The sequence below is a fragment of the Anarhichas minor genome, unplaced genomic scaffold, assembly GCF_050575085.1.
Source record: "Anarhichas minor isolate MPS153535 unplaced genomic scaffold, ASM5057508v1 ptg000028l, whole genome shotgun sequence".
Classification (NCBI taxonomy): domain Eukaryota; kingdom Metazoa; phylum Chordata; class Actinopteri; order Perciformes; family Anarhichadidae; genus Anarhichas; species Anarhichas minor.
This window is the reverse complement of record NW_027466474.1, coordinates 102,768-128,673: the sequence shown is the minus strand read 5'-3', so window position 1 is coordinate 128,673 and position 25,906 is coordinate 102,768. Positions and strand designations below refer to the sequence as shown.

The following is a 25,906-nucleotide window of genomic DNA, read 5'->3' as shown; positions in this document are numbered from 1 at the left end:
TCTGGCAACTACACTGCTGCTAAACTGATACAAAAAAATGCTGTGGGAAGAGAAGGTAGACACGAATGCCCTTCACAGCTTCATGTATAAAACATTGTTGAGGTCCGATCTCTCCCCCCTTTTTTTCCACTTGTTTCACCACTGGCCGTACTGAAGTTGAAGAGAGGATACGATATTGATGTTGAGGTCTTGGGCGGCTTCAACCACAACAATCTGTTGAAGCTTTTTCATGACTCAAGCATGTTACAGCACAACACATTTGTATCTATAAACTACCATTTGTCCTCGTGCGTCAGTGGCTATTTGATTCCACCTTAAGAAACTTGCATTGTGCTTTTTTCATCAAGCGTTTAAAAGTAAAGTGAAAACCAGCAGAGACCACCATGGCAAATGTTTACAGCACAGCGCGGTTGGTTGACTGTGGTTAAAATATCTGCTGAGATCGTCGCATTTAGCGGGAAAAAAAGAAAATGATAGCGTGTTGTGCTCCCTAATGCGTTTCCTAAAGTGGATATTATTTGGTTAACGGTGCTCTTTGTAACCGGTGGTTTCTGTTGCTTTCTATTTAAGAAGAAAACCTGCATGAATCATTTAAAACATGGGTAGTCCAAAGGATACTAGAGCAGATGTGCTTGAGCCATGCCGTGGCCTCCATCACACAACAACCCTATACGGCGAACGTGCATGATGTACAACGTTGGTTCTGTAAATTGCATTAGGAGAGTTAGGAAGAGGAGGAAATGAGAGACGGAAACTCACCCTTTATCCTCAAGCTATCAGGGATCCCATCCTGCAGGAACAAGAGCAGAAAGAAAAGAGGAGAAGAGATCAGAGTTAAGATAAAAGACAAGATCACTGCATCAACAACATGTTTCCATTTAGCTGAGGTAGTGAAATTGTTGCCGATTGTACCACAGAAATTGTATTTTATAGACTACTTAGAACAATCGGTGGTCAACGGAGATCATATGTCAGTGCTGGTATGACATTAGAGTCAAAGGCTTTCACTCAGAGCAAGAACTTGTCTGACTCAATGTAGTGTCGTCTGTTTGAATGGAGACTAATGATGCACTCACGAGTTAGATATTAACATGCCATTACCGTAAGTGGTAATTTGCCTCATTTACATGCACAATGATGATCCTTTCAACTGGTCTTTTTTTCCACAATTATCTAAGGTTCAGTGAAAAGCAGCATTTCTCACATTAGGAATATTCTAGGATATTTTCAGTTTATTTCATTATTCTGTATGCAACCTTTTCTCCTGCAAATGATATATTTTTTTCTTTTACATTATTCCCCACTCCTATATCTTATCATAGCAATCCATGGAACTCAAACATGATACTTTCCTTTGGGATCTGCTATCTAACTCATCCTTTTCACTTTCTTTTTCTATGACTTCTTAGGCTTCTTGCACCACTTGAACAAATTTGCAGTTTCATTTTTTTTTTCTGACCGACCAAAAAAGAAAGAAATAATGGAAATCACAGTGTAGAAGCACATAAAGAAGAGCAAATAACCATGACCACTTGGGTAGGTGCACTATAAAGTCAGCTGCATTTGGAGCATGCATATTGATGCCGGTTGTAGAAAACGCCGTTATCTGGACTATTATTCTGAGTAGCTGCTCTCCACAAAACCATGAATACTAAAGAAAGAAAGAGGCATTAATATTTGATTTCTCTACAGTGAAATCTGCATAGCTCATCTTTCTTGTTCTTGTACGGAACATTCAAACTCGAGCACGGCGGTGTTCTAGAGAAGATGCATTATGCAACAGGTCTACGGTCAATAATGAACAGTGGTCCGTGACCACTTACGGAAAATAGCAGATTACTTAAACCCTGGGTTTGCAAGGAACAGTATTTTCTTATTTAAACATGTATGGATAATAATATATTATTATTACATAAAAGTATCCAAGAGATATGACTCAAAACATGTATATATATATATATATATATATATATATATGTTATTCTAGTCAATTAATGAATCTATTCGTGTAATTTCATCAGGTAGACAAAGCTTATATGGAAGCAGTTTATATGTTGACTGTAGCCAATGTTGTGTTAGTCTTACTATATAATGATTTAATACTTGTGTATAATGAATGACACAGAACTTTTCTTTTTAATTATATCCTGAATTTCAATCTCAATATTGGTCTAAAAACATTATTTTTAAACACAATTTGATTCATTTCTTATATCGTTCAGCTCTAGTTGCGACAATTCTCTAATTGATTTATCTCTCAATTACCTTTTCAATAGATGGATTGATTGATTGTCTTCTAATTGGACATTTTGGACAATGTAGAAAAGACGAAATCACCAAAGTCCTACATTTGAGAAGATTGACATTTGAAGGTTTCTTTTCCTCATTTTTGATTGATAAATTACTTCAGCAGGTAATAGATTGTAGCAGATTGTTTGATAAATAGTTTCATCAACTCATAAATTAATCAATTTTCCGTTTCAGCACTAAAATGATTAAAAAACGATTAATAGCAGTCGTATATGTTTGGAATGACCCCCTTCATATTCAGAGGCAAACCAGTCACAGCTATTTAACATCGAATGACATTAATGTCCGTAAACATCCCTACAGGTGAAAAGACACTATACTTCCCCGGCTTCACCATAAGCTTACTTAAAAAATGTGTTGAAAAAATATTATGAAACTAAAAAGACAACCAAGTTAAACATCATGACCAGATAATGATCATCTTTCGAGATTTTTTACAAAATATTGTTTCCTAGTAATCACAAAAAGCACCTGTGGCTCCCTGACATTCTTCGTATCCCTCTTCCCTCTGGAGGAGGTGACATTCAGAATTGCGCTACAGGTAGGCAAGATGTCAAATGGGGCCTATTTGCATATGGCAGACAGTGTTCACACTTCATTTGTTTGAAGAGAGTGATTTCCCCAGGGCCACTGGCGGGCCCGTCTCTGCTGCCCCGAGACTCTGGGGACGATGAAGCACCCAGCTGAACAACCTGAGGTTCATCTGACCCTGTCACAGCTGGCTGGCTGACAGCCCACATCTTTCTCTTGCTTTATCTCTCACCCGCCCTCCCTCCACTTCCCTCCTCCTTTTCCTCTCCTTCTCCTGCTTCAGATCCCACATCCCTCACTCCTCCACACCATCCACTTCCAAGTACAATTCAACTTGAAACATATAACTGCAAATTGCAACATGCCTGTATGACAAGAGAGTTGAATTTACAGTAAGACGGCCGATCAGCAAGGCTGAATCTGTAAGTTCATACCGATAGATGGTGGGAAAACTACACAGCTCCCTCATTTCATTTCAATGTGACAGGTGCTGATGCGGAGGACTCTGGACCAAAAATTGTAAAACCAAAGACATGGACAAGCAGGTTCCAAGTAGATTACTTTGTAATGTGAACACAGTTATGCTGCCGTTTACTTCACAATCATTAAAAAAAAGTTACATTGGTTTTAAAATCCTTACTCATAGAATGGCAGAGTTTTAAAGTCTAAAGTTCTTATCAGACAGACAGTGGAAGTCAAAACATTGCATTAATTAAACACATCTTGAAAGCTTGTAAATATCCAGGCATTCGTAGCTATACCTACGAGAAATAATGCTCCGTAAATCGTAGATATCCCACGAAATGATGTCAAATATTATCCAGGTAATTAGCGGATATAAAGAAGTATAAAAACTGCAAAAGCACAGACGGGGCAGGGGGGAGGAGAGGTAGATGGGTCCGACAACCAGCGGTTCTTTCAGCCAGGAGACAGCTGTTCGTTCCCCGATGTGAAACGAGAAGTCAACGATGAGTTATTTGTCATGTACAGTAACTTGCGTAATGTAGGTTTTTAACTAAGTAGTTTCCTGTGAAGACAGAAGTTGATTTTGAAAAGACTGTTTGCATGTAACGAGCGGACATTTGCCCGTGTTAATGACTTTCATAGGGGAAACACACAAAAAAAGACGAGATACTTTTTGCAAGATATCATACGAACCGTTGTATGAGCACACGTTGAAATATAACTCTGCAGACAACCTCCCATTTTACTTTGAATGCTGTTTTTCATCCAGCACATGTACCCAATAGGAGTTGTGCGTTGTTGGCAACACACGCATACCAATGCAGACCCTTTCATTGACCAACAAAAGTCATCATATTAATAACAAGAATCAAATAGTAACCAGACAATTAAGAGCATAAAATAAGCAGCAGAAAAGACTTTAACAGTTTGACACCAGCATGGACATCTTGTTATTGTTGCAGCAGATTGGCTCCATTCAGCGTCTGCTTCATCAGCCCCTGTGGAGACTTTACGGAAGCTGGTTACCTCAGCCTCCGGCTGGCTGCCATTTGAAAGTAGACAGCTCATCAAGATGACTGACAAGGTTTGGGGCTAACACTGACCAGCTGAGGAGGAGGAGGAGGAGGAGGAGGAGGGGGAGGGTGGAAGTAATGCTGACAGTCACATTTGAGCCAAACATTGTCTATTGCAGCTACTGTACATTAAGCTCTTGTGAATTTTACGATTTCTTCTTGTTATTTCTCCCATTCCATGTCTCTTTATCTCAATCTCATTTGCCCGGCCCCCTCCCACTCATTCTCTCTCTCTCTCTCTCTCTCTCTCTCTCTCTCTCTCTCTCTCTCTCTCTCTCATCCCCTGTTAATCTAGATTTGCCATGTGGCCAAGCCAGTGCTGGATGGATGGGGCTCTTCACACAGTTGCCCTTGCCTCCATTTTGTTTGTCCTGACATAACAGCTTGATGTCAGAGGGACAAACTCACAGAAATTGCTTTTGTCCCTCGTGCGGAGCAAGTCTAGCCGCTGCTATTACACAGCCAGTCTCTCCATCACTCTTACGGTGAAACTCGTCGTGAAAGACCTCGACTGTATGAAATCAAATCTCAATGTAATAGAAGCTACAGAGCAGTAACTTTAAAGTGGTATTCCCAAAACGATGAATTATAATTAGGACGGGATTCTGGTGGCCGAGATCTGTGTCCTTTTCCCGACCCCATGCGGAGGATTTCACAGTGAATTTCTGAAACAATACCATGGGAATTACGGGTAGACCATGTGACCAGCTGTTTATGGCCGAGTGCCTCCTCGTGATTGAAGTCTTTGTGAGGAAAGCTTATAAAAGGTCGTGTACGATCCCGTTACCCTTGTCAAGCACTGTCCTTCAAAGAGAAGGAAAAGGCATCGCATTAACACGGCCACTGGCGGATCACAGCTTGTGGCAGTGAGCTCAAAGGACGATCGGCACATTTTGTGCAGATGTGGAAAATGCACTCAAGGAATTATGTCATTTAGAAAAAATATTTTGTTTGTAATATCACATTCCATTACTGGTAAAATTGAGAGGAATTTAATTTAAAAAATGTGACGCAAACTAGATTTTAAAGAAATTCATAATTTGTAATTTTGTAACTGGAGATGTTGAGTAAAAATCTGAGCTGTAAGCCATGTTCTGACACTTGCCGTTGTTTTTCTACAATCTGTGGATATCTAATTTTAAAAACAACTATTATTTAATGTTGCTCATTTAACTGTATTGACAAGTGGATGACCCGAGCTTCTCAGCAATCCAGCCGACAGGCAGCGGCGAAGATTCTCTTACGCAACAAAAAGGCTGATGACATATTTTGGGCAATGTGGCCATTTTTCACCAAACCGCTGTAAATTTCCACAGCCCTCTTGTGACAGAGGATAGATGAGCGGAGTTTACCTCTGTCCTCTCGCAGGATGGATTGTAATGGTATGCAGATGCTGTAATGACATTCCTCTGCGATGTAATCACAGTGGTAGGCACATTCATTTCATTCGAGTGGAAGAGCACATACATCATTTTTGTAGCTTCTCGTCAACTTCCCGCTACTTGTGGACGTACATTACTTTAATTATTCTGGTTCCAAACAAGGCTAATAGAAGGGGACAAAAGTCAAAATGAACTGTTTGAATGTAATGCATTATTTACACAACCTTCAAAATCAAACCTTCATATGATTTTTAAACAGAAGATGTTTTTTAAACTTAAAAAATGCAAGGAATTATGTTTTTGAGGCAAACTCTGAAACTGTAGATTCGCCATAGTTTGAAATAAAATTCTAGTAGCAAGACACTTCAAATCAGTTACACTTCGTGGTATCGAAGGGCTCAATCTATACCCAAAATCCTACACCTAAAGGTGTGAACACAAGAGACAGAAACATTTTATCCACCAGACTCAAAAAAATTTAATTCACAAGATGAAACCGTGAGACGATGAAATCTAGAAAGCGCATTTGTTTTCTGGATCCTGCTAAGCACAGGATATTTCAGATCTGGAGCTGTAATGAAAAGTATAAACACAAAAATGGTGAACTGCCACACTGTACACAGAGATGAGGTAGAAAAACAGTGATCTGGCCCTTTAAGACCGTCCAGGCAGTTTGTCTCTCTCTCTTCTCTTTGGTATAAAGCATCCCAGTCTGGCAGAAGTCCTATCTCTGCAGTTTACCGTGATCATATTACAGGATTCTTTGGGTATTGAAGTTTATATCTCTTCACTTCCTTTACACACACTATTTCCAGAGTAGCTGTGGATGGAAAGAAGCAGACCTCTCACATAGCTGATCTGTGCGGTCTACGTGTTTGGAAAGCATCTCTCTAAATAAATCTTGTTATAAAGGTCAAAATGTGTTTGACCACTGTGTAGATTCAACAGCTTTCCACCGCTCCCGGCTCCTCGCTCGACTCCGATACAGTCCAGCGACGCTCCTACCCATCTGTTTCCTCCGTATCCCTCTCCATCTCGCTCTCCACCTCTCGGCCCACTCACCCTTCACTACCACTGTCTTTGCTTTTCATTCCCAAGCAGACGTGACTAAAGCTGGCCGGAACACATTCTAAATGCAATATTTAGTCTGAAGATGACAGATTGCTTTAAAATAAAAGCACTTATTGTCACTGCTAATTTTTTTATCTTGGATTTTATAGAGAGTAGAAGTGTTTACTAGTGAACAAAATTTGAAAAGGAGGCTTATGGGAAATGTGTACTGAAGGACAACAATCCCACTAATGCCTCTTGACAAAACACTTTGATGTCCCCTGAAGTCCCCCCGTCTGCCAAACCAGTCAATTTCTATCCCAGTCTGACGCTAATTGATCCACACAATGCTACAAGTTTAGAGGGGGGAAAATGTAACTTGTTCCTTGAGATGCAGCCTAAGCGATTAATAAAAGCAGCAGATGTGCCCTGTATCGCTGGGTCAATAAGCATTAAATTGTATCTTTTACCTTAAACGCTGAGCTAAAATGAAATGCGAACTTCCTCACTTCACTCAAAGCTCATTTTCATCTATGCTCAGCTGAGCCTCGGATTAATCCGATGTTGTCTTTGAAAAGACAGTCCCCTGGCACAGAGGGAGGGATAATGATTCATCAAAGTATTTTTCAGTGGGCAGAATAAAGACAACAACCACAGGAGAGTCATCTGACGGAAGAAGAAAAGCGCCACTGTAATTACTTTCATACTTGGCAAAAGCACATAGGCATCTCGATATGGACGGCCAATGAAAAAGGGCGGCGATCAATACCTTGTGTCGGAATCTCACGACTGGTCGATAGAGCGGCGACCTGAGTCCCTCCTTGTTGGGTCTCCCGTCTGCGCCGAGCACAGCGAGGCCCAACAGTAAAATTGCCGCCGACCACCATCCGGCTGTCTTCATTGGTCTTTTCCTGTCAAAAACCAAACGAGAAAGGTGAGTGCTCTTCTCCAAACCTCTGGAGGTTCGATACCGTTTGGCCAAGACAATACATCAAGTCTGCAGTAATTAGTGTAGACAATGGGGAAACGCAAAACTGTCGTTGGTTTAAACTAAGGCTATCAATACGTGCCCCACACTCTGCGTGGAGATTAGATCTCCTTTTGAATCAATTAAGGGGAAATAGACGTCATGAGAAAATCAAGATAAAGAAGACAAAGAGCCAATATATTAAGGCAATTAAAGTGAGGGCTTTGGATTAATTAGTCTGAGTGTCTAAATCAAGCAACTGTGATGAAGCGGTGAGATTACTTCCTAAACAGTTTCCTCACACCCTCACGGAGCTGCAGCCCAAATATATTTATTTAACAGAGCGAGAATATTCACTTTTCCCCTCCGATATAACTGCATTTTCAATAATTCATTGTGCCATATGAAAAAACGAGTTTGACCTTTGCACAACATGAATTAAACAAAACACTGTTTGTGTGAAGAAAAAAAAAACATGCCCTGTGAAAACGTCTGTGTCCCAGAAACAGCGATGTCCAAAAAAGTAAAAATGCAGGAAATACAGATAAGTGTAACACTCGCATATACACAAATACAAAAACACATGCACACAAGCTTTATGTTCAAATCTGCAATGTGTTTGCTCCTTCTTATTTTGTATCCCTCGCCGTCGCTCTGCATTTATGCCTTCAGTTCTTTGTGCATCACGTCGCAAAAATCCCCTTTGTTAGAAGCGCTTTATAAATAAATTTGACTCGACTTGACTTGTGGATTTTCACGCCCAAACACTGAGCTGTACCTTTCTGAGCCGTGTCAAGCCACCAGCGCCTGCTCATCATCCTTCAGCGGAGGAGATGACTGACAGCAGGATGGTGACCCCGCTTCTTGGCTCTTCTGGAGTGACACTGAGTCAGACAACAAAGGCACTGTTGTGGCAGCTCTGTGGGCCCACGTGCTATTCAACGGAGGTCAGGAGGTGGTGCCGGCAGAGCAACTTGACGCTGTGATGTGCCGGACGATGAGGGAACGCTGAAACTTTATTTTCGTGACTTTTATTGCCTTTCCGAGCTGCCTGCAGATTCCCTACACATTTGGTGCTTTGAAACTCCAGCCTTTTATATTTGTTTTTCTTGAACAGATATGGAAAAACTGGGCACAGAATATGTTTCATGCTGATAAAAATATAAATGTTCAATTAGAAGAACAAACATCAACAGCTTGGGTGTGCATATAATTGTCTGCCATATTCAACACCCATATTCCAGACTTTTGCTTAACCTAAAAACATTGACATTTAAAAAAATCTGTTTTTCGTCAAAGACAACGGTAGAATTAAACCACCTTCTGTACCCATCCATCCACCTCGCCCCGTTTAATCTACAGAAACATTAAAGTCATATTTTCACAACCAAGACAAATAAAGCAGCTAATTGGAACAAATATTTAAAGGAAATATCTACAAAGAAATGTATGCACAAGTTCTATGCAACTATCCAGCATAATGATGCTGCTTTAAGCCCTGGTCTTCAGCTTATTTTCTTTCAGAACAAAGCCATTAGCCTTTGTAAATGAAATGCCTCATCAACCATTCCCTCACTCCTTTCTCTGTCTGTCGAGTAGGAAGGGGGCATTGAAAGGGCCTTGATAATCCAGTGGGCAGGGAGTTGTAGTTCCAAAGTACGAGTCGAGAAATTCAAAAGATCTCTGAACCTGGCAAAGTAATTGTTAAAACGCTGTAAATCATCAAGCGCCTTAGCAACCCCCTGCAGACATATAATGGTCGTTTTACGCTACGGGGCACTAAAAATCGTACTTATTGCCTCTTTAATGTGACCACATTCATTCTCTATGCATTTCTAAACTCTCCAGATCCAGGTAGGAGCCCTGCCTGCAGCTGCTGCTGCTCCACTGCTCTGTTAACACAGTATTTTAGCCACACTAGGTGGATTACCATATCTGCTAGCACAATCAATCAACTTATTTGCGGCGTCCCAGTGTTAAATGGGTTATTAATGGACTAACTTTTGCAGGATGCTGTGTCGGAGACATATGAACAGTTTTAAGAAGTTTAAGTGCGTCATACAGTACAGCTTTGCAGACATTTAACTCTTTATGATCAGTCACAACTTCTACAAATAACTTTACAGTTGTACTTCTTTCAACTACCGACTCATTATTAACCTTACTAGAGCTCAGAGTTCAGTTCCTCAACCGCAAACTATGCTTTCCTCTATTAAAAGAGAGCAAAACTATTTTTTGTGGAATTGAATAATGCAAAATTAAATTATTCCTGTTGCACACCAGAATTCGTTTTTGTTTTTGTGGCCAGTTAATTTCCTTGTCATTGGATCTATTTTTCTTTTCATTTTGTGCACCATCACTGTTAATAGAGCTTTCTGCCACAATGACAAATTACACAGATGGAAATGAGGCAACAGTGAATCAAATATGACTAACATTTAATCAACATCTCTCTAAAATGTTCGAACAAAAACTGGAGTATAACCTTGAAGGTGGAGGTGGGATTTTTTTAGTATAGCTTTTAGCATTGCTACCTTTGTAGCGGGCCAACATCCATATAAACCAAACCAACTTCCAGCAAGTACTGGACTCACTGAGGTGAGGTTTTGCGGTAATGACAAAAACTAGCAGCAAATTTAACAACCTAATTCTTCAACCGCACACTTGTCACAGCGTAGGAAAGCACATTGCTTTGTTTTTATTATTTTCTGTAACCAGTGTAGCATTAAAACATGGTGGACTCAATACGCTAACTTGCAGCTATCTAGTTAGCTAGCTTGCTAAGGCCACTATGCTTTAACGCTACACTTGTTACAGAAAAACGAGACGGACAGCAGGCTGCAGTTCAGCAGCAGCGCTGGGTCTGTTGGTTCCAGCTGTTGTGGAAAATGACAAGCTACGTAGCTAACTAGCCAGCCTAGCTAGAGAACACTTTACGGCCCCACTGACGTGTGTTGTCACCACGTCAGTCCGTTCTGACCACGTCAGTCACGTCATGTCCGTTCTACTCACATTCCATTTCTATTATTAGAGTGCATATAGGTGTACATAATGAACTGGAAACTAATTGTATTACTCATTCAATTATGTTATTCAAAGTGAAAGTTCACCCAATAAATGCCTAAAAGCTAAATTAATTTATATTGGAAAATATGAGATATCTTTTAGGGAAATTGGTTCTTAATTTAACTGACAGCTCTAGTATGTGCATGTCATATATGTGTACAGGCTATACAGTACAAGTCACTGTGTGTGAGAGTCAGAGGGTGCATGTTTGAGTACTCCAAGTCTTATTTATCTGCCTTGAAAGCAGTGGAGACAGAAACAGTCTGGAAGTTTTCTCTGGACTTCCCCAGGGAGTGTCTTCATAACTTTGGCTCGTGGTTTTAAATTCCCTGGAGCACGTCTAAGCTGTGGCATTGACTTTCAAATGAAGAATACCCATTTCCCACTACGTACACAATGCATCATGTCTTGACAAGCTCACAGCCGCCCTCCTCCAACCCCCCACCCCATCTGTCTCATTCAGCGGGTTTTTGCCTGTCAACGCACTGGGCGAGCATAACAACAGAAATGTCTATAAAGCCCAATCTTACAGATACTACGTCTACATATCACCTGACTGCAACATGCTGGGAATTAACTGGGTCTGAATACATGCAAACTGTGTCATTTATTATCAGCTGTCATGCATGTCTGGTAAGTCATAAGTCTGGAAAATAGGAATACATAATTAAAACGCGCTATACATTTTCTTTTCCCCTACAGAGCCTTAATTAAAGAATACTCTTCTCCTACGTGATTATTGTCAGCTTAGAGTACTTCTGACTTATTGCTGATACCTCTCCAATTTACAGCTTTCTAATTATAGTCAGTTTGTCTCAAATATAATTAAACAAATTCTCAATTCTGAATATGGCTGATAGTCTACTGGGAACACTGTGTTTCTTCTGTTTTTTAAACAGCACTGTATGAGCCTCATTTGAGTTCATGATTTCTAAACAAGACGGAGAACATATTGTGAACAATAAAACAACTTATGGCACAAGTGAAGATATTTCAACCCCTTGCAAAAGGGCAGCAACCCCTGTGGTTGAGTTTATAGCAACAACAGCCAACGCTTCCCTCGAGCATCTGCTTTGCACTGCTAGCTACCATGTAGTCCGCAAAGTTGTCACAACAACAAAATATTTTACTTATTTCTCAATAAACTGAAAGAAAAAGGCCTGATTCAGATTAATTCTGAAATCCTAAGGCCCAATATCTTGAAATACTGTAGGTGTCAGCAATAATTACAGGTTCAAATCTCCAAACTAGCAATGACAATCTCACTCTTCACATGGCAATGTCTTTTAGATGCATCTTCACAAGACATTACAATGAATCCTTAATATTTTGATGTAAAGCACACCTGGTCACAAAAGTGTGGGGGCCGTCCCAGGGGCTTGACTGTAGTTTACAGACCTCGCCCTTCGTGATTTATGAAGTTGAAATACTCCGTGTACTGCTTTATGAAGCTGAATACATGCAACACTCTTGAATTTCCAATGAATTGGTCAATCAGAGTAGTGCACTGTGGTTCTACTGCACAGCAAGTGTGAGTGCACTAATCCTCTGTGAATGAAGGACGAGTGCTGAAAAAGACATGCATGCTCTTTAAACCGACCATGGCCAAACACAGCGCTAAAACACTCTCAATGTGAAGGCTGATGTTTGATCACATCAACTAGTCTGTGAACCACACCTCATTTCAACACAAAGCATGAGACTTGATCGTTCTGACAGTTAAAACTACTGGAACTAATCAATATGTTAAAAGTTCCAACGTCATATTTTGGACGCTTTGTCTTTATTGAGTCTTTTGTGAGTCTGGGTGTCACATATTTCAAGTGCTCAATACCCCGTTTATAAGATACACAAGGTCATGCTTCTGCCACATTAGCTTATCTTATTCCCGTTTCTATGCTGCCACAAGACAAACCGATGACAGATATAGAGAGACAATGAGCAATGCTATGAGCTTCCCTTGCAGATGATTTAAAAACCAAAGGCTGTTCTGCAAGATGGACACATTTCTTAAACAAGTATTATTCTAAATTGTGTCTTTAAATGCTTTATTTTGCAAACTGTTTTAAAACCTGTCAAGCGCTGAAATGACATTTAAAGGCTTCGCTCATCATATTCCTGTGGCAGCAACTTTTTTTGTAGCACTTTGGCAGTATATCCTATTTTCTTTCTATCGTATGAAATGCAAAGTGTCAAAGCAGGACAAAAATCTCTCCTTTTTTCTCCATTGAGTCACTGTTATTTATCCACTTTGCTGAGCATGCATGAGGTTTTTCTGCAATCACCCTGCTTCAAAGTCAGCCGGTCCTGCAGAATTACATTAGGGAGCGGTCCAGTACAGTCAGACATATTGTGTATATCAAAGCTTAAGTGCCTTGCTCAACACTTCCACAGTAGTCGGACAATAGACAATATGTTGTTAACTTGCCATGACCAATTGAGAATTTTTAACAATTCTACAAGAGCATAAAATGAAGAAAAGAAGTGTTTATTTTCAGTCTGGATTGCAACAGACAACTTTCCATCTTAAATACATGCAAGTTTCATCTGTTGTCTATGAGTGAGTCTAAGATTTAAAGGTGCTAAATACAATATTGTAATCATTTATATTGCCTCTCAACGGCTCTCAACCTTGCAGCTAACAGTGCAAATAGCCCTAAAGCGCCTTTCACACAGAACGCAGTTTGTGCTGCGCTCTCGGGTTCTTCTGGGTTCAGCGCACATCCCACACCCACGCTTTGCTAGATGCTGCAAAAAAGCCTTTGTGGCGCCGCGCAAGCCATTGGAAATAATGTGTTTCACAGCGCAGTGGTGCAGTTGTCGCGTTCTGTGTCTAACAGGCTCTAACAGTGCCAACAGACAACAAAAATGCTGACAGATTTAACCGTGTTTTTCCTGAGGGGGAATCCGATGTTAGGTGCTGTGCTTCCGCGTTAGCTGGGACGGCCGTATGAGCGCAGGGCAGAGCAGCGGCCATTAGTTAGTCAGTGCGACACGCTCACATGCACGAACATGCACTAAAAGCACACGTGACCTTGCAAATAGTTGTTTGGTGCTTCATCAATGCTCTGAATATACATTTCAAAAACATAGTGACAAACACAGCCCATTTCTTAGATAGTTATTGATGTTAGTACAACCTAATTTGGCAAAATAGTTTCCTGTTGTGTGCACTTGAATCTGATTGTGTTTTTTCCATATCTAACCGTATTGATGTTTCAAAGCTCCAAAAATACTGTCTTCTCCAGGCCCATTAAATGAAGCCCACCTGCACAGCTGGGAAATTGCATTGCTGTTGAGGCACACGGGCCTTTTTCAACTAGCAGGGATGCACTGGTGCTCCCAGTTTGCTCAGTAAACCAATGCTTTCCTAGAGACGCTTGTTTGAAATTATTCAAATTGTGAGCGAGGTCACTGGAGGGGAACTTGAAGTCAGCAGATAAACGGCTCTGCTCTCCTCTCTCTCGTCATATGCTTCCACTGACACATTCCTGACCTCCTGTGGGCAGATCTCTTTAAGCACGCTCAGCGGTATTTCTATGTGCAGATCAATTCGGTCGGAGCAGTACAGTTTGTCTCAGAGATATCTGGAGAACACTGGAGCGTCTGCTATGTGTGTTTGCTGCTGCAGCATGTCTTATTTGGCAGAGTTATCATGGCACTTCTCATACTCGTACATCCCCGGCAGCACCGTGCCCCGATAAAGGACTCCTTCAAGTTCAAAGCACGTCCAAAACCACAGGCGACAGACTTCCCCCTAGGGCAGCGCGTCCGTTTGGTCCTTGTTCCACCCTTACAAATGCAAAAAATTGCTGTGCCAATCTCTCAGAAAGAGCAGTTCCATCCAACAAAGGAACAAAGGGATGACTTTGAATGTAATACATGCCTAAATTAGTATCTTCAACAGTACTCGTGTTATGTCCCTGCATGGTGTCTAGGAATCGCTTTTCCTTACATACTACTGCGGCTGCTTTGCCGTTATTTTGGTGCGTCAATGAAGCATCAGCCGCCTCTGTAGTCCAGACGTTCACGATATGCATGAAAATGAAACACTCGAGGTTTGAAAAGGATTTGCTGAGAGTGTTTTGCACAAGGCGAAAACAAAAACGCCTTTCACTACAGTGTTCTGGTGGTTCTGGAGGAGTAAAAAAACTCACTCGGAACAGACCATACTACATTTTCTTTCTGCAAGACTTGCAGCCAGTGAGTCAGTTAATAAATGGCAAAGTGGCTTCATAAAAAGGGGCAGCACTTGCCCAGAGGTTAGAAATGCTGGCTGGTGAATGTAAGGTTGTAATCTTATATGAAGCCCATATAACCTCAAAGAAACGGGCGTTTGAAGTAAAGAGGCAAAAATCTTTTCCAACAGAAAATACTGCTGAGTTTCTCCCCTGGGCAAAGCGCTCAACCTTAAATATCTACTATGAAACTACAAACTGGTCAACAGCACAAGAAAAGCCGTTAATCCGAGAAGGTAGAGATTTTTGCACCTATATATTAAAACAAATGTCCGAACACAGGCCTCATAGAACAACACTATAAACACTATGTAGGTTCAAATCATACATTAAAATCATACTTTATATCGGATGTTAAACCTCGATCCTAAAACTCGTCTATTCCCCTCCAGACCGCACAAATCAAAGTTGTAAATTGCACCACTAAAGCATGTGCTGGTAATTCATTAATGGTGATGTGCTGAATAAATGTGAGATTGCTTATAGTTCATTTTCCGGAGCAACTGCCAACTTGTTTGGTTTGCTTCACTGATTTTTGCCCAATGCGTGTTGGAAGATGATTGTTGTCTTCACGTATACCAAGACAAGATGACACTTTCTTATGCTATGAATAAATAGGAAATAAAATGACAGCAAAAAATGGAAATAGAGGCAGTCACCTTTTTAAAATGCTATAAACTATTGTTTCCAAGACCAGGAGTAAACACAAACATATCGCATTTTTACAGTGATATGGTAAAGGACATAAAATATAATTATTGTTTTGGTGTTTTCCAGTTTTAGTCCTTGTGTTTTAACAACTGTGCATTAAAGTATAAGAACACTGCTGATCTGCCTTCTTTGTTTTTTGGCAACAACTTGGGAGCTACGTAATCATTGTTGTAGGATTTTGGCACTGCTCTGCGCCATTACATTTTCTGGCCAATAATGTCACATCTGACACGACTTTTGTCAATAAAGTTTTACGTTCTGCTTGCGTCTAGTGATGCGGCATGGTGACTATCGCTGCACATGATCACTGCCCAGCCCCTCCGTTTATTCCAAGCTGTTGCAGCAGCTGGAAACATAAAATGCATTAATTCCCGTGTGCCAGAGGATTTCTCGATAGAAAAAAATCTCCACTATAAACCAGGTGCTTAGAGACACAAATGATCCTGAAATCTGTCACAAATAGGATATTCTCTGAGTCACAATTCCGTGGTATCAATTGTCAATCCAGAGTAAAACGTTTTCTTTGAACAATATAAAAATTCATGGAAAGGATTTTGTTCGTAGCAACCTTTTGGTTGCTGGATCATAGTTCCTGCACCCTGAAAATGTTCTGAGGGTGCAGGACAGGTGGAGTTCATAGTTGTTGTTACAACTTGTGTACAGAACTCATTCAGACTGCAAGTAAACATGGTTTGTCTGTATAGGGAATTTATTTTGTTGTTATTCATGTGTAAATTAAAATGAAATAATTGACTTCCCCAACTTTAATTATAAAATTGACATAGTAGAAAGTCAAGTTTTTTCGTTTTGCCTTGGCTTTCTTGTGAGTTCAAACTCCCTTTTAACCTACGTGCAACTAATTAGCCTCCTCGCCATTCTTGATATTCTGAGGCAACGCAAACACAAGAACTTTTGAGTCCCTGAGTTAGTTCCTGGTTTCAGTTTGAAGAGGCGCCTTAGCTCTTTAACTTAACCGAACCAGAAGGAAGTTCTATTTTCATTCATTTCAAATTCTCACATGACTCATCTCATCATCACTTATTTTTCTTAGAAGAATGTGAACAAGATGAACAATCTTGTGATGCACCCAGAATTCGAGGCCTCGTCCTCACAAAAACCATCATTGTGTAATCACGGGCCATTCATCTGAAATGACATGGTGACAGATGTTTTGGTGAGAGCATGTGACGCGTCTTTTTGCTACGAGAGCGCTTCCTCTGCAGACGCCCAGCTGTGCAGGCAGCTGTATCTGCTGACAGCTAACGTGGATTCTGCTTTGTGTGCAGCCTCTAAATTTCCTGTGATCTCCATATTTGGAGGACACATTTACGTTAAACATATTTTAGCTCATGTCTCTACACAGACGGACTGATATGTGACCTTTAGCTTTATGCTCCAGTCTGTTTTAATTATTTAGGAGTCCCCACTGATGTATAGAGCAAAGATATTGGCGCTTAAGTTGGCATCAATGACACCTGTGAAGTTATAATCTGATCCTTTTGATTTGCTTTACTTTTAACTTCAGAAAGAAAGAAATCAGTGTTTTCATGACAGATTAACTAACGCAAGCTCACCTTTAACAGCGGCCTTCTTTTCAAACAGATGAAATGCTAAAGGAAGTGTAAGACTTCATTAGCTTCATCCTGGTTTGTGCTATTGACAGCAGAAATAATGAGCAATAGTGGCTACGGCATGAGGAAATAGTTGAAAAGAGCCCCTCTTTAAAACCTTCCGCTTTGCCTTCTTTCTTTCTTTTCATCTGAGGAGCAATTTTCAAAAAGGGGGATTTCTTTCTGGGGCATAAATTGAGTCCAAATAGTTGAGCCAAATCCGAACAGGCCTTGTAAAAGCCGGGGCCTAAACCTGGCGCAGCCTTAATCATCTCTCAAATATTCTGGATCACGTCCAAATAAGTGTCACTCGAGCTGCCTAATGTCCCTCCATAATCACCATGATGTATTCAGTATGACCAGTTATGCTAATGGTCCAATTCATTAACCTAATTATTGAGTTAGCTTAATGAATTTGTATTCATATAACATGTAGGTGTTAATAATAACTCTGTGTAGCGTTGTGAAGCAGAGGAGTTCAACTAATCTAAGTTTTTCTATTAATAAGAAAACTTTTCTTAAAACTAGCAATGAGGTAACGTGTTTGATGTAAATAATTCATCACTCTGAACTCTTGCTCGCCGTTTTTATTTTGGTCAAAGTAACATTTCATGTTAATTCACTTGAAAGCAAACACTTCCAAGTTACAGTACTAAGTTCAAGTGTTTGAAGGGAAGCCGTTACATGAGAAAGTCAACAATAAGCCAGTTTGAGCCGAGAAACTTCCAAAACAAGAAAGCATAAATCTGAGCGTGACTGACTCGCTGCTCCCTCGTTACCTGCTGTTGAGGTGCACTTAACACACAAACTGCTCCAGTGGGGCTGCTCAGCGGCTAGCTGCTAAAACCTGTGGTTATCCAGCGCAGCTCTCAGGTGTGACCGTGTGTTGTGAAGCATGGTGTTTGCTTTCATGCTCTGTGAACCTCGTCTGCATGAGTAACAGTTTACAATAGACATCGTAGACTTTATAGACAAATTATCACCCTTGCAGCTTTCATTTTCAGACAGCATGACTTGTGAATCAGGGTGATGCCAACATGGACAACAAGTCCATAAAGTCATGAGGGGAAAAAAATCTACAATTTCATGACGAAGTGAGTGAGGGATCACACCTGTGTCGCCGCACTAACACCTTGAAGCTTACTTTCATGTTAAAAAAGTGGTTCTTCTGTTTCCAAGTGTGTCATTACTAACTATAACTATGCATGCCTTGTGGTTGATTTGCTAAAACGTGGAAAAACACCAGCACGGTCCTTTTAACTATGTCGAAAACCAGCACAAAGGAGTTTCAGAGAAACTCGTCTCATCATTCAAAACCCCTTGTATCAATCACACCTCAGTCCCTATGGTACATTTACAAGCCTGACTCCACTGCCACACATAATTAATTCAGACTTCTTAGGATTTGTCAACCCTCACTTTCACTGGACTTCAAAGAAGCAACTTGCCGTCTACAACTCAGCTTCTGAACCCTTTGGAAGAGCGCCGCTCCGATATCCCCGACTCATTAGACAGGACGCACAGCTCCAAATGCCAAGCGGATAACAGCAGTGCATCCCAGTGCCACCAGATAGCAGATAAAGAAGGAGATAGGCCCTTGTGTAAATGTGTTGGCTGCATGTTGTGATGACATAATTCATTATCCCCCATCCTTTTTATGAGGCTCTTATCTGTTTCGTTCAGATATCTATCCGAACGCATAAAATGTGATTACACTGAGCTTTGAACTTGCCGTGTTTTGCCTCCCCACTAAATCCCCTCGTACACCACAGTTACATTTTACCACTGAATGAGGAACGCCACAAATGCATCCAGGGAGTGTGTTTATTGTGTTGTGTGGGTCATTAGATAACACCTACAGAGGGCTGGGTCTCCTCTATATTTCTGCCTACTTGACTGTCAATCATCTCTTTTCACACCAGAATTCTCTTTTGCACGTTAAGAATATTCAGTTACTGTGAGGATGGAAATAGTGGATGAGAAACTGTTATTTTTCTGCCCCAGTAGCAACTGCAGAAGCCGAGAGCTAAATCACTTTCAAAGTTAATCTGCTCTAAATCCTGGCAGGCAGTCCAAATCCAGGCAGAGAAACTTCTGAAATCAAACGTGGAATTTCAATGATCCTCAACACTCAGAAAGTTGGAGCTTCACCAGAATTCAACGGCAGTCTCTGGCACAAAACAAGGCAGGTATATTCCCTCCTTGAGTCCCGCGTGACCAGGGGTACTGTAGATATGAAAAGGACTTCTGTTGGAACCACAGTGTCGGACCGGTACACACGATGAGATGAGGTGAGGGGATTTACAGCAGCGAAGACATTAAGAAAGCCGTGAGGGTAACGGGAGTTCAGCTGGTCAATCACTGGAACGCTAATGAGCCTCTGATGTGTTTCTAACTCAGCAGCTTGCTTTGTTCTCAGCAGGACTATGGATGTTTTGTGTTACGGACGGTGAGATTTCAGTGAGCACTAAGACCGGCTGAGCAATCCTGCAGGGACTCAAACACTATTTTTTGAACTCACAAACAGGATGTGCCATTTCACCTTTTCCTTTCTCAAGATGTACAGAGAAAATGTGCTTTTTTAAGAATGTGAAGAATGAATGTTGAATCTCCAAAGCCATTGGTTTTGGTATGTTGGCTGCATGCCGCTGTCCAAACTAAGGTAACAAAATCCGCCTCAGGCCAGCTCTTTCCACCTTTTTTCCACTCTTTGTGCAAACGGCTGCTAGTGGTAGCTTCATATTTACTGCAGAGACATGAGAGTTGTACCGATCTTCACATTAAACTATTCCTTTAAAGAGCTTGACAGCTGAAGAGGATCATATCATACAATTGAAAGCCGAAGAACAGCTGCTAAATTGACTTTTGTTTGTCAATAACATTGTTAATTTCCCTTTGGTTCAGTTTCTGTTATTACAAATTTGAATCAAAATGCCTTTAAAAAGTAGTCAGCTACACACTGTGGCAGTGCACATTTTGAAAGTAGATTGAATCTAATTAAAGTGAATAAAAGTAACTTTTCCTAACACTAGAATCTACTTAAACTTAAAAGGGAAATTGTGGGATTCTCACAGACTATATAATTTATCTTTGATCCAGCCAGGCAGTCCTTAAGAAACGCCAGACAGCACACTGTGACCAGCCCCGGCTGCCAGTTTGTACTGTATGAAAATTTAAAGTAATTCATCCTCAGAGAGTGTGCACATTATTTATCACAGCTTTGAAAAGTGATTCTAATATATCTTTTGTCATGCACAGGATTTCCGTCTAGCTTGGCAAGACATCTGAGAATTATCAGCAGCCTACTGTGTGCCATCAGCTCCGATTGTACCCTGGGATTCATCCAAAAAGCTACAATTATTAACAATTAATATGAGCGAGCACCACAACAACCACAAGATATTTAACACTCCTTTTACGCATCAGAAGGTTTTGTGCAGCGACTCCAATAAGTTCTGTGTGACAAAGGTTTGACAGCAAGGACTTGTGCGTTATACGGCCCACATTTGATTAATTTACGATCGCCGGAGTCTGGACATACGAGGCAACGGCAGGGAAGACCTTGACTTTTCTTTTATAGCCGTTTAATTTATAGACCATTTCAAATGTCGTGAGGTGCAGGTCGTCGCTACAACTCTGCAGGAAAGGGCCTGGCAGAGGCACATTGGCTCTCCCATTGTGAACAATCATTACATAATCGGACTGATCTGATCTACTGTACTGTGCGAGCGGCGGTGAACACTGAACTGTGGCCTGAGATGCCATTAAAATGCAACGCATTGCCGGACCACCAACACCCGACTCCCCAAGTGTCGTACGCTTACAACAAACAGCAAACAACGGCATTGTTATCTCAGAGACGAGCACCACCACTAACCCCACCTGCTGAGAAGTATTTCACAAGGCCTCAAGCCACACTCGCTATTAGCCCGCTTACAGCACACTGACAGGATTAGCGCAGAAACCTAGAGCCTGTTGACCCTCACCCCTTAAGGTATCTGCAACTTCTATTATGGTCTGACCATCTGCCAAAGAGCACTGAGACAGAGAAAAAGAGTCGTCTCAATGCTTCACCCGGCCTCGGCTTTGACAGTAGCCACGGAAGCCTTGTTCTGCTGTGCTGCACGAAATGGGTTATGACAATAACAATTTAACAATCCACTTGGAGTTCAATCAAGACATGGAGTGGAGTGGAGGTCATGCTTCAGAGGTCTAGAGCTGTTTGAAAAGTCAGGAGACGGAGCCTCATGCTGTTGCCTGAGATTGATCTTCCAAGCAAAATGAGAAAGAAAAAGGGGAAATCCATTGCAAAATGTTTGACTTCACTGCACAGAGCAGACTTTTTCATACATCATCAAAGAAAGTTAAGCACATACCGATAATCGAAATGATATTGTTATGCGTTCTCATCTGTAACTGCTACATGTGATCAAACGACGTTTTCTGTTTCTTTGTTTGCATGCTTTCAGCAACGGTTGACTCGCACATAGAAAATAAATAGAAAAATTAAGGAAAAAAAGGTTTTTACTTCATCAAACGAACCCCCTGCTTACCAGGAGACACAAGAGTGTCAGGAGGTAGTGTCTCCTGAACATGGCAGCAAGGTAAGATGGCTCAATGTGTGTGGGCCCACTGCACAATAAAGACTCCACATATCGGAGAGGGGAACAACAAAGACAGACACAGAGACGCAGATGGGAGTTGGCGGCGGTTGCAGCTTAGCTCTGAGTGGGAAGAGGGGAGAGCCATGTTAGAAGTGTTATTGTTGAGGTGGGTTAGGGTTTTGAGCTTCTGAGAGATGAAACCTGTTTACTGTTGTTGTATCTAAACCTATTTTGAACACATTTGAAATTTTGATTTCCATAGCAAGCACAAGTGTTAAATATGTTTTCGTTTGGGTTGTTTATATGTGTGACCTTGTGAAATGTGACTTTTGAATTGTAAAATTGAAAGCCTGATGGTTACAGAAAGGAAAAAGTCATTATCCACAAAAATCACTGATGACACATTTAAAAAGTTGTGAAGGTGAAACCAGTATGTTTAGAAAATCTACTCATCTACAATCTACTCAAGTGAGTTCTTTCAACAAAGACAGAATTCAAACTATGGATCCTTTTGAAGTATTAAAGGAATAATTTGATATTTTGGTACATACGCTTATTCTTTTTCCTCCTGAGAGTCAGATTAAAGGATCGATACCACTCCGTTTCCATACTTTACTGCATGTAAAATGTTTTTCTTATTTTTTGTCTTAGTTCTGTAACAGTCTTTTGGCGAACGGCTGTGTGCACTTCACAGAGCCCTGTCATCTCCTCGAGGTTGCCAGACGAATAGTGGAGACACAGAAGTGCTGCGTGGACGGACAAGGTGTTGCTTGTTACATTTCATAGCTTCCTCTAAAAGCACTAAGTCTCATTCTGTCTGTGTGGATAAGCTGGTAGACGTATTTTTGGAATTTGGATTGAGCCAGATTATCTGTTTTAAACTAGGCTAATCGCCGTCCAGCTCTGGGCACAAACATGAGAGTAGTATTGATCTTCTCATCTGACTCTCACAAAAACAATAAGTGTATTTTCCAAAAGGAAAATATTTTCTGACTCATCTCCAGTGACACACATCCATGCAGATAGCTTTTGGTTTTATTTGGCCAAGTTTTGAGATCTCAATCTCCAATTATATTTTGGGCATTTCTTCTTTGTTTGATAGAGAGTGAGAGACAGACAGGAAAGGCAGGGGGGAGAGGGAATGATATGATAGGATATGCAGACTTGAACACGGGCCGCTGGGGTAAGAACTCAGCCCTTATGGTAGCCCCTCTACCCAATGAGGTTAGAGGGGTAGTGGAGATTAATTCAATCTAATTTGTGATGCTGAAAACATTCAAAAGTTACCAAAAAAGTCAACAGAAACGTCTCTTTTTTCAGGAACAATATCCCCATTACTCTGGATAATTAAAAAAAACTCGACAAGACAACTGTTTTTTTTTGTAACTACTTTCTACAGAAGAAATAGTTCCTATAAAAAACTGCTGACAGTATATTTACTTCAATCGTATTGGAGTGGAGGCAGACTTTTTAAAAACGTATATCTTAAAATATGCAAATAAAACCCAAAACATTTGCATGATACCAAGTTTGACTCTTTAAATATCAAAGTTTTCTGAAGTGAAAAGTGTGTAAATCTCAATCTGCAGGGGCCTCTGGTACCTTTCACTGACTAAACGCAATGATACTGCCAAATAAAACTGGCTCTATTCCTGCACAGTATGGCACCTGATTCCATCATGCTTTCTTCACATTTTACTTCAGTAGCGGTATGATGGTTCTTTACATGTTGTACGACACAATGGATTTCATAGATCCCAAAGAAGCCCAGAGGAAGCTGCTAGAGCTGCAGTATAGTTGTTTCATCTCCCGTGTTTGTTCAGCGACCCAGTAGAAACCGCTGGTAGCTTAAAATAGACAGTACAGTAGCCATAAAAGGACTAGTGCATGATCATAGAGGTGTGGAACGGAAAAACCTTTGGGACCTGCCTTGGCATTGAAAAGTGAGCTGCTGAATTTGCGGATGTACCTAGCAGCTGTGCAGAAAGCCATAAAAGTAACATCGGGAAAAATATGCTTCTTAAAACCAGTTTGCTCTCTAAAACAGCCCCGTAAAAACGTCTCAGAGTGTTATTGGTAAAGATTTTTGAATCTGCCAGGACATCTGAGATTATCATGAAGATCGTAAAACGGTGCCATTTTCAGCAATCGTCCTCCTCAATTTACAGCTTCATTGTCATATCACCCCCCCCTCAATAATACCAGCTGCCATTACCTTCACACGCAGTGCTTTTCCTCTCAAATCTGAAATGCTTTGATCAGTTTCCGAGCATTATTTTTCTTCTTTCCAGTGAAAAGAAATATCGACTCAAAAGCCTTTGCCTCCCCGCGGTGCTCGAAGAAAGACATTGCAATGAAATGAAAAAGCAGAGCAGCTCCATAAACACCACTACCTGCTCAGCTGGCACCATCTCCTACCTGTTGTTAAACGGTCTAATTGGATCTGAGCTAAGGGGAAAAAAGAGCTTTTTCTGGTATTGGTGTTGCGGGGGGAGGGGGGTTCCTGTGAGAATATTGCAAACACTGTTGTTTGGCTTTGTTGGTGTTCTTTTGGGTTTGAAGATAACTGTGAACTGAGTGATTCAGTAGCATATCCGTGCAGGAAGCTCATGCTATAAATAAATAAATAGCATTGTCTTTTCCCTCTTTCGATATCCCGTTCAACAGAATGATATTTTATCTAGACTAGCACGTTTGTCAAGTATTCACGCTTTATTCTGCACTATATACAGTTTATAGCCTATGATACTTGGTCGCTGGTTCGTATTGGAATGGAGATTCAATTAATCAGTGCAGCCTTGAAGAATAGACCCGCTCATTCATCCAATGTGCCAGTGGAAATAGATTTTATCTTGTGGTTTCAAAGAGCTTTCACAGATAAAGTGAATGTATTGTGGGAATAAAAGGATTGAAGTCGGATTGTTAAGGCTCACAGTTGGCTGAACGTTCAATGTGCATGTTTTATGTAGCATTCAAACTTCCTCTGCAGGAATTTCAATTACTGTTGCAATTAGTAGAGAGACGTGCTGGCATCATTAGTGTCTGTGTGCCCGGTAAATCACGCAGAACGTCAAAATGATGGAGGAAATACAACATGCTGACTGCTCGGAATTTGTCTTGTCCCTTTTACAGATTCCTGTAAATCGATAACATTGTCACCACACTAATCAGGAGTCTAACACCTAAATAGCAAGCCCTAAATAAGCATGGCAAAAAGTACAAGTAGAGGTCCCGTATTGAAAATATTACTCAAGTAAAATAACTTAAATAATACAGAATAATGAACCCTGTGAGTTTCACACTATCATATTATTATATTATGCTACTATATATTAATCAATCATTAATGTGTAATTGTCATTGTTGTCGAGGTGAAACTCATTCTAAACACTTGATTCACTGTTGGGATGCTTTATCTATAACAACGCATCATATTTTCTTGTTTTGTAAAGTGTCAATTTCTTTTCTTTTTTTTTTATGTAATGGAGTCAAAGTACACATGAAACAGTGAGTAACTCAACCTACTTTAGTAAATGTAAATTATTTAGTTACATTCTACCATCTTTTACAAATAGATGTATTTGGCAATCATTCAAGTTTATTTTTTTTTATCTTTATAGTATTTGTTGTATCTTTTGTCCTGAGGCTCCACCAGAGACCTCTTCAAAGGAGTTCAGCCTGTAAATCGGAGTCGTATCGATGGCAGAACTTAATCTGGCTTTAGGTTAGCTCTTACTCCATCTGCTGCACCATCACAGCGATAAAACCACAAAACAACACCCCAGATTTCATTCGCAAACCATCAATAAACACAATTAATGGACCATCCCCGGCGCGCGCAGGAACCTGTAATACACTGCCAAATGAGTCAGGCGCAAAATTGAGGATGAAAAACAAAA

General features: G+C 40.7%; 1 protein-coding gene across 1 annotated transcript in view; it reads right to left on the bottom strand.

Moving 5' to 3' along the window:
• Window positions 1–25,906, bottom strand: part of fstl5 (follistatin-like 5) — a 163,865-nt gene that overhangs the window by 118,184 nt on the left and 19,775 nt on the right. Inside the window, exons 2-4 of the mRNA XM_076103560.1 lie at window positions 9,355–9,467; window positions 7,581–7,722; window positions 760–790 (exon numbers count right to left, since the gene is read on the bottom strand). Coding sequence (XP_075959675.1) covers window positions 760–790; window positions 7,581–7,722; window positions 9,355–9,467 — 286 coding nt within the window. The remainder of the gene's footprint in view (window positions 1–759; window positions 791–7,580; window positions 7,723–9,354; window positions 9,468–25,906) is intronic.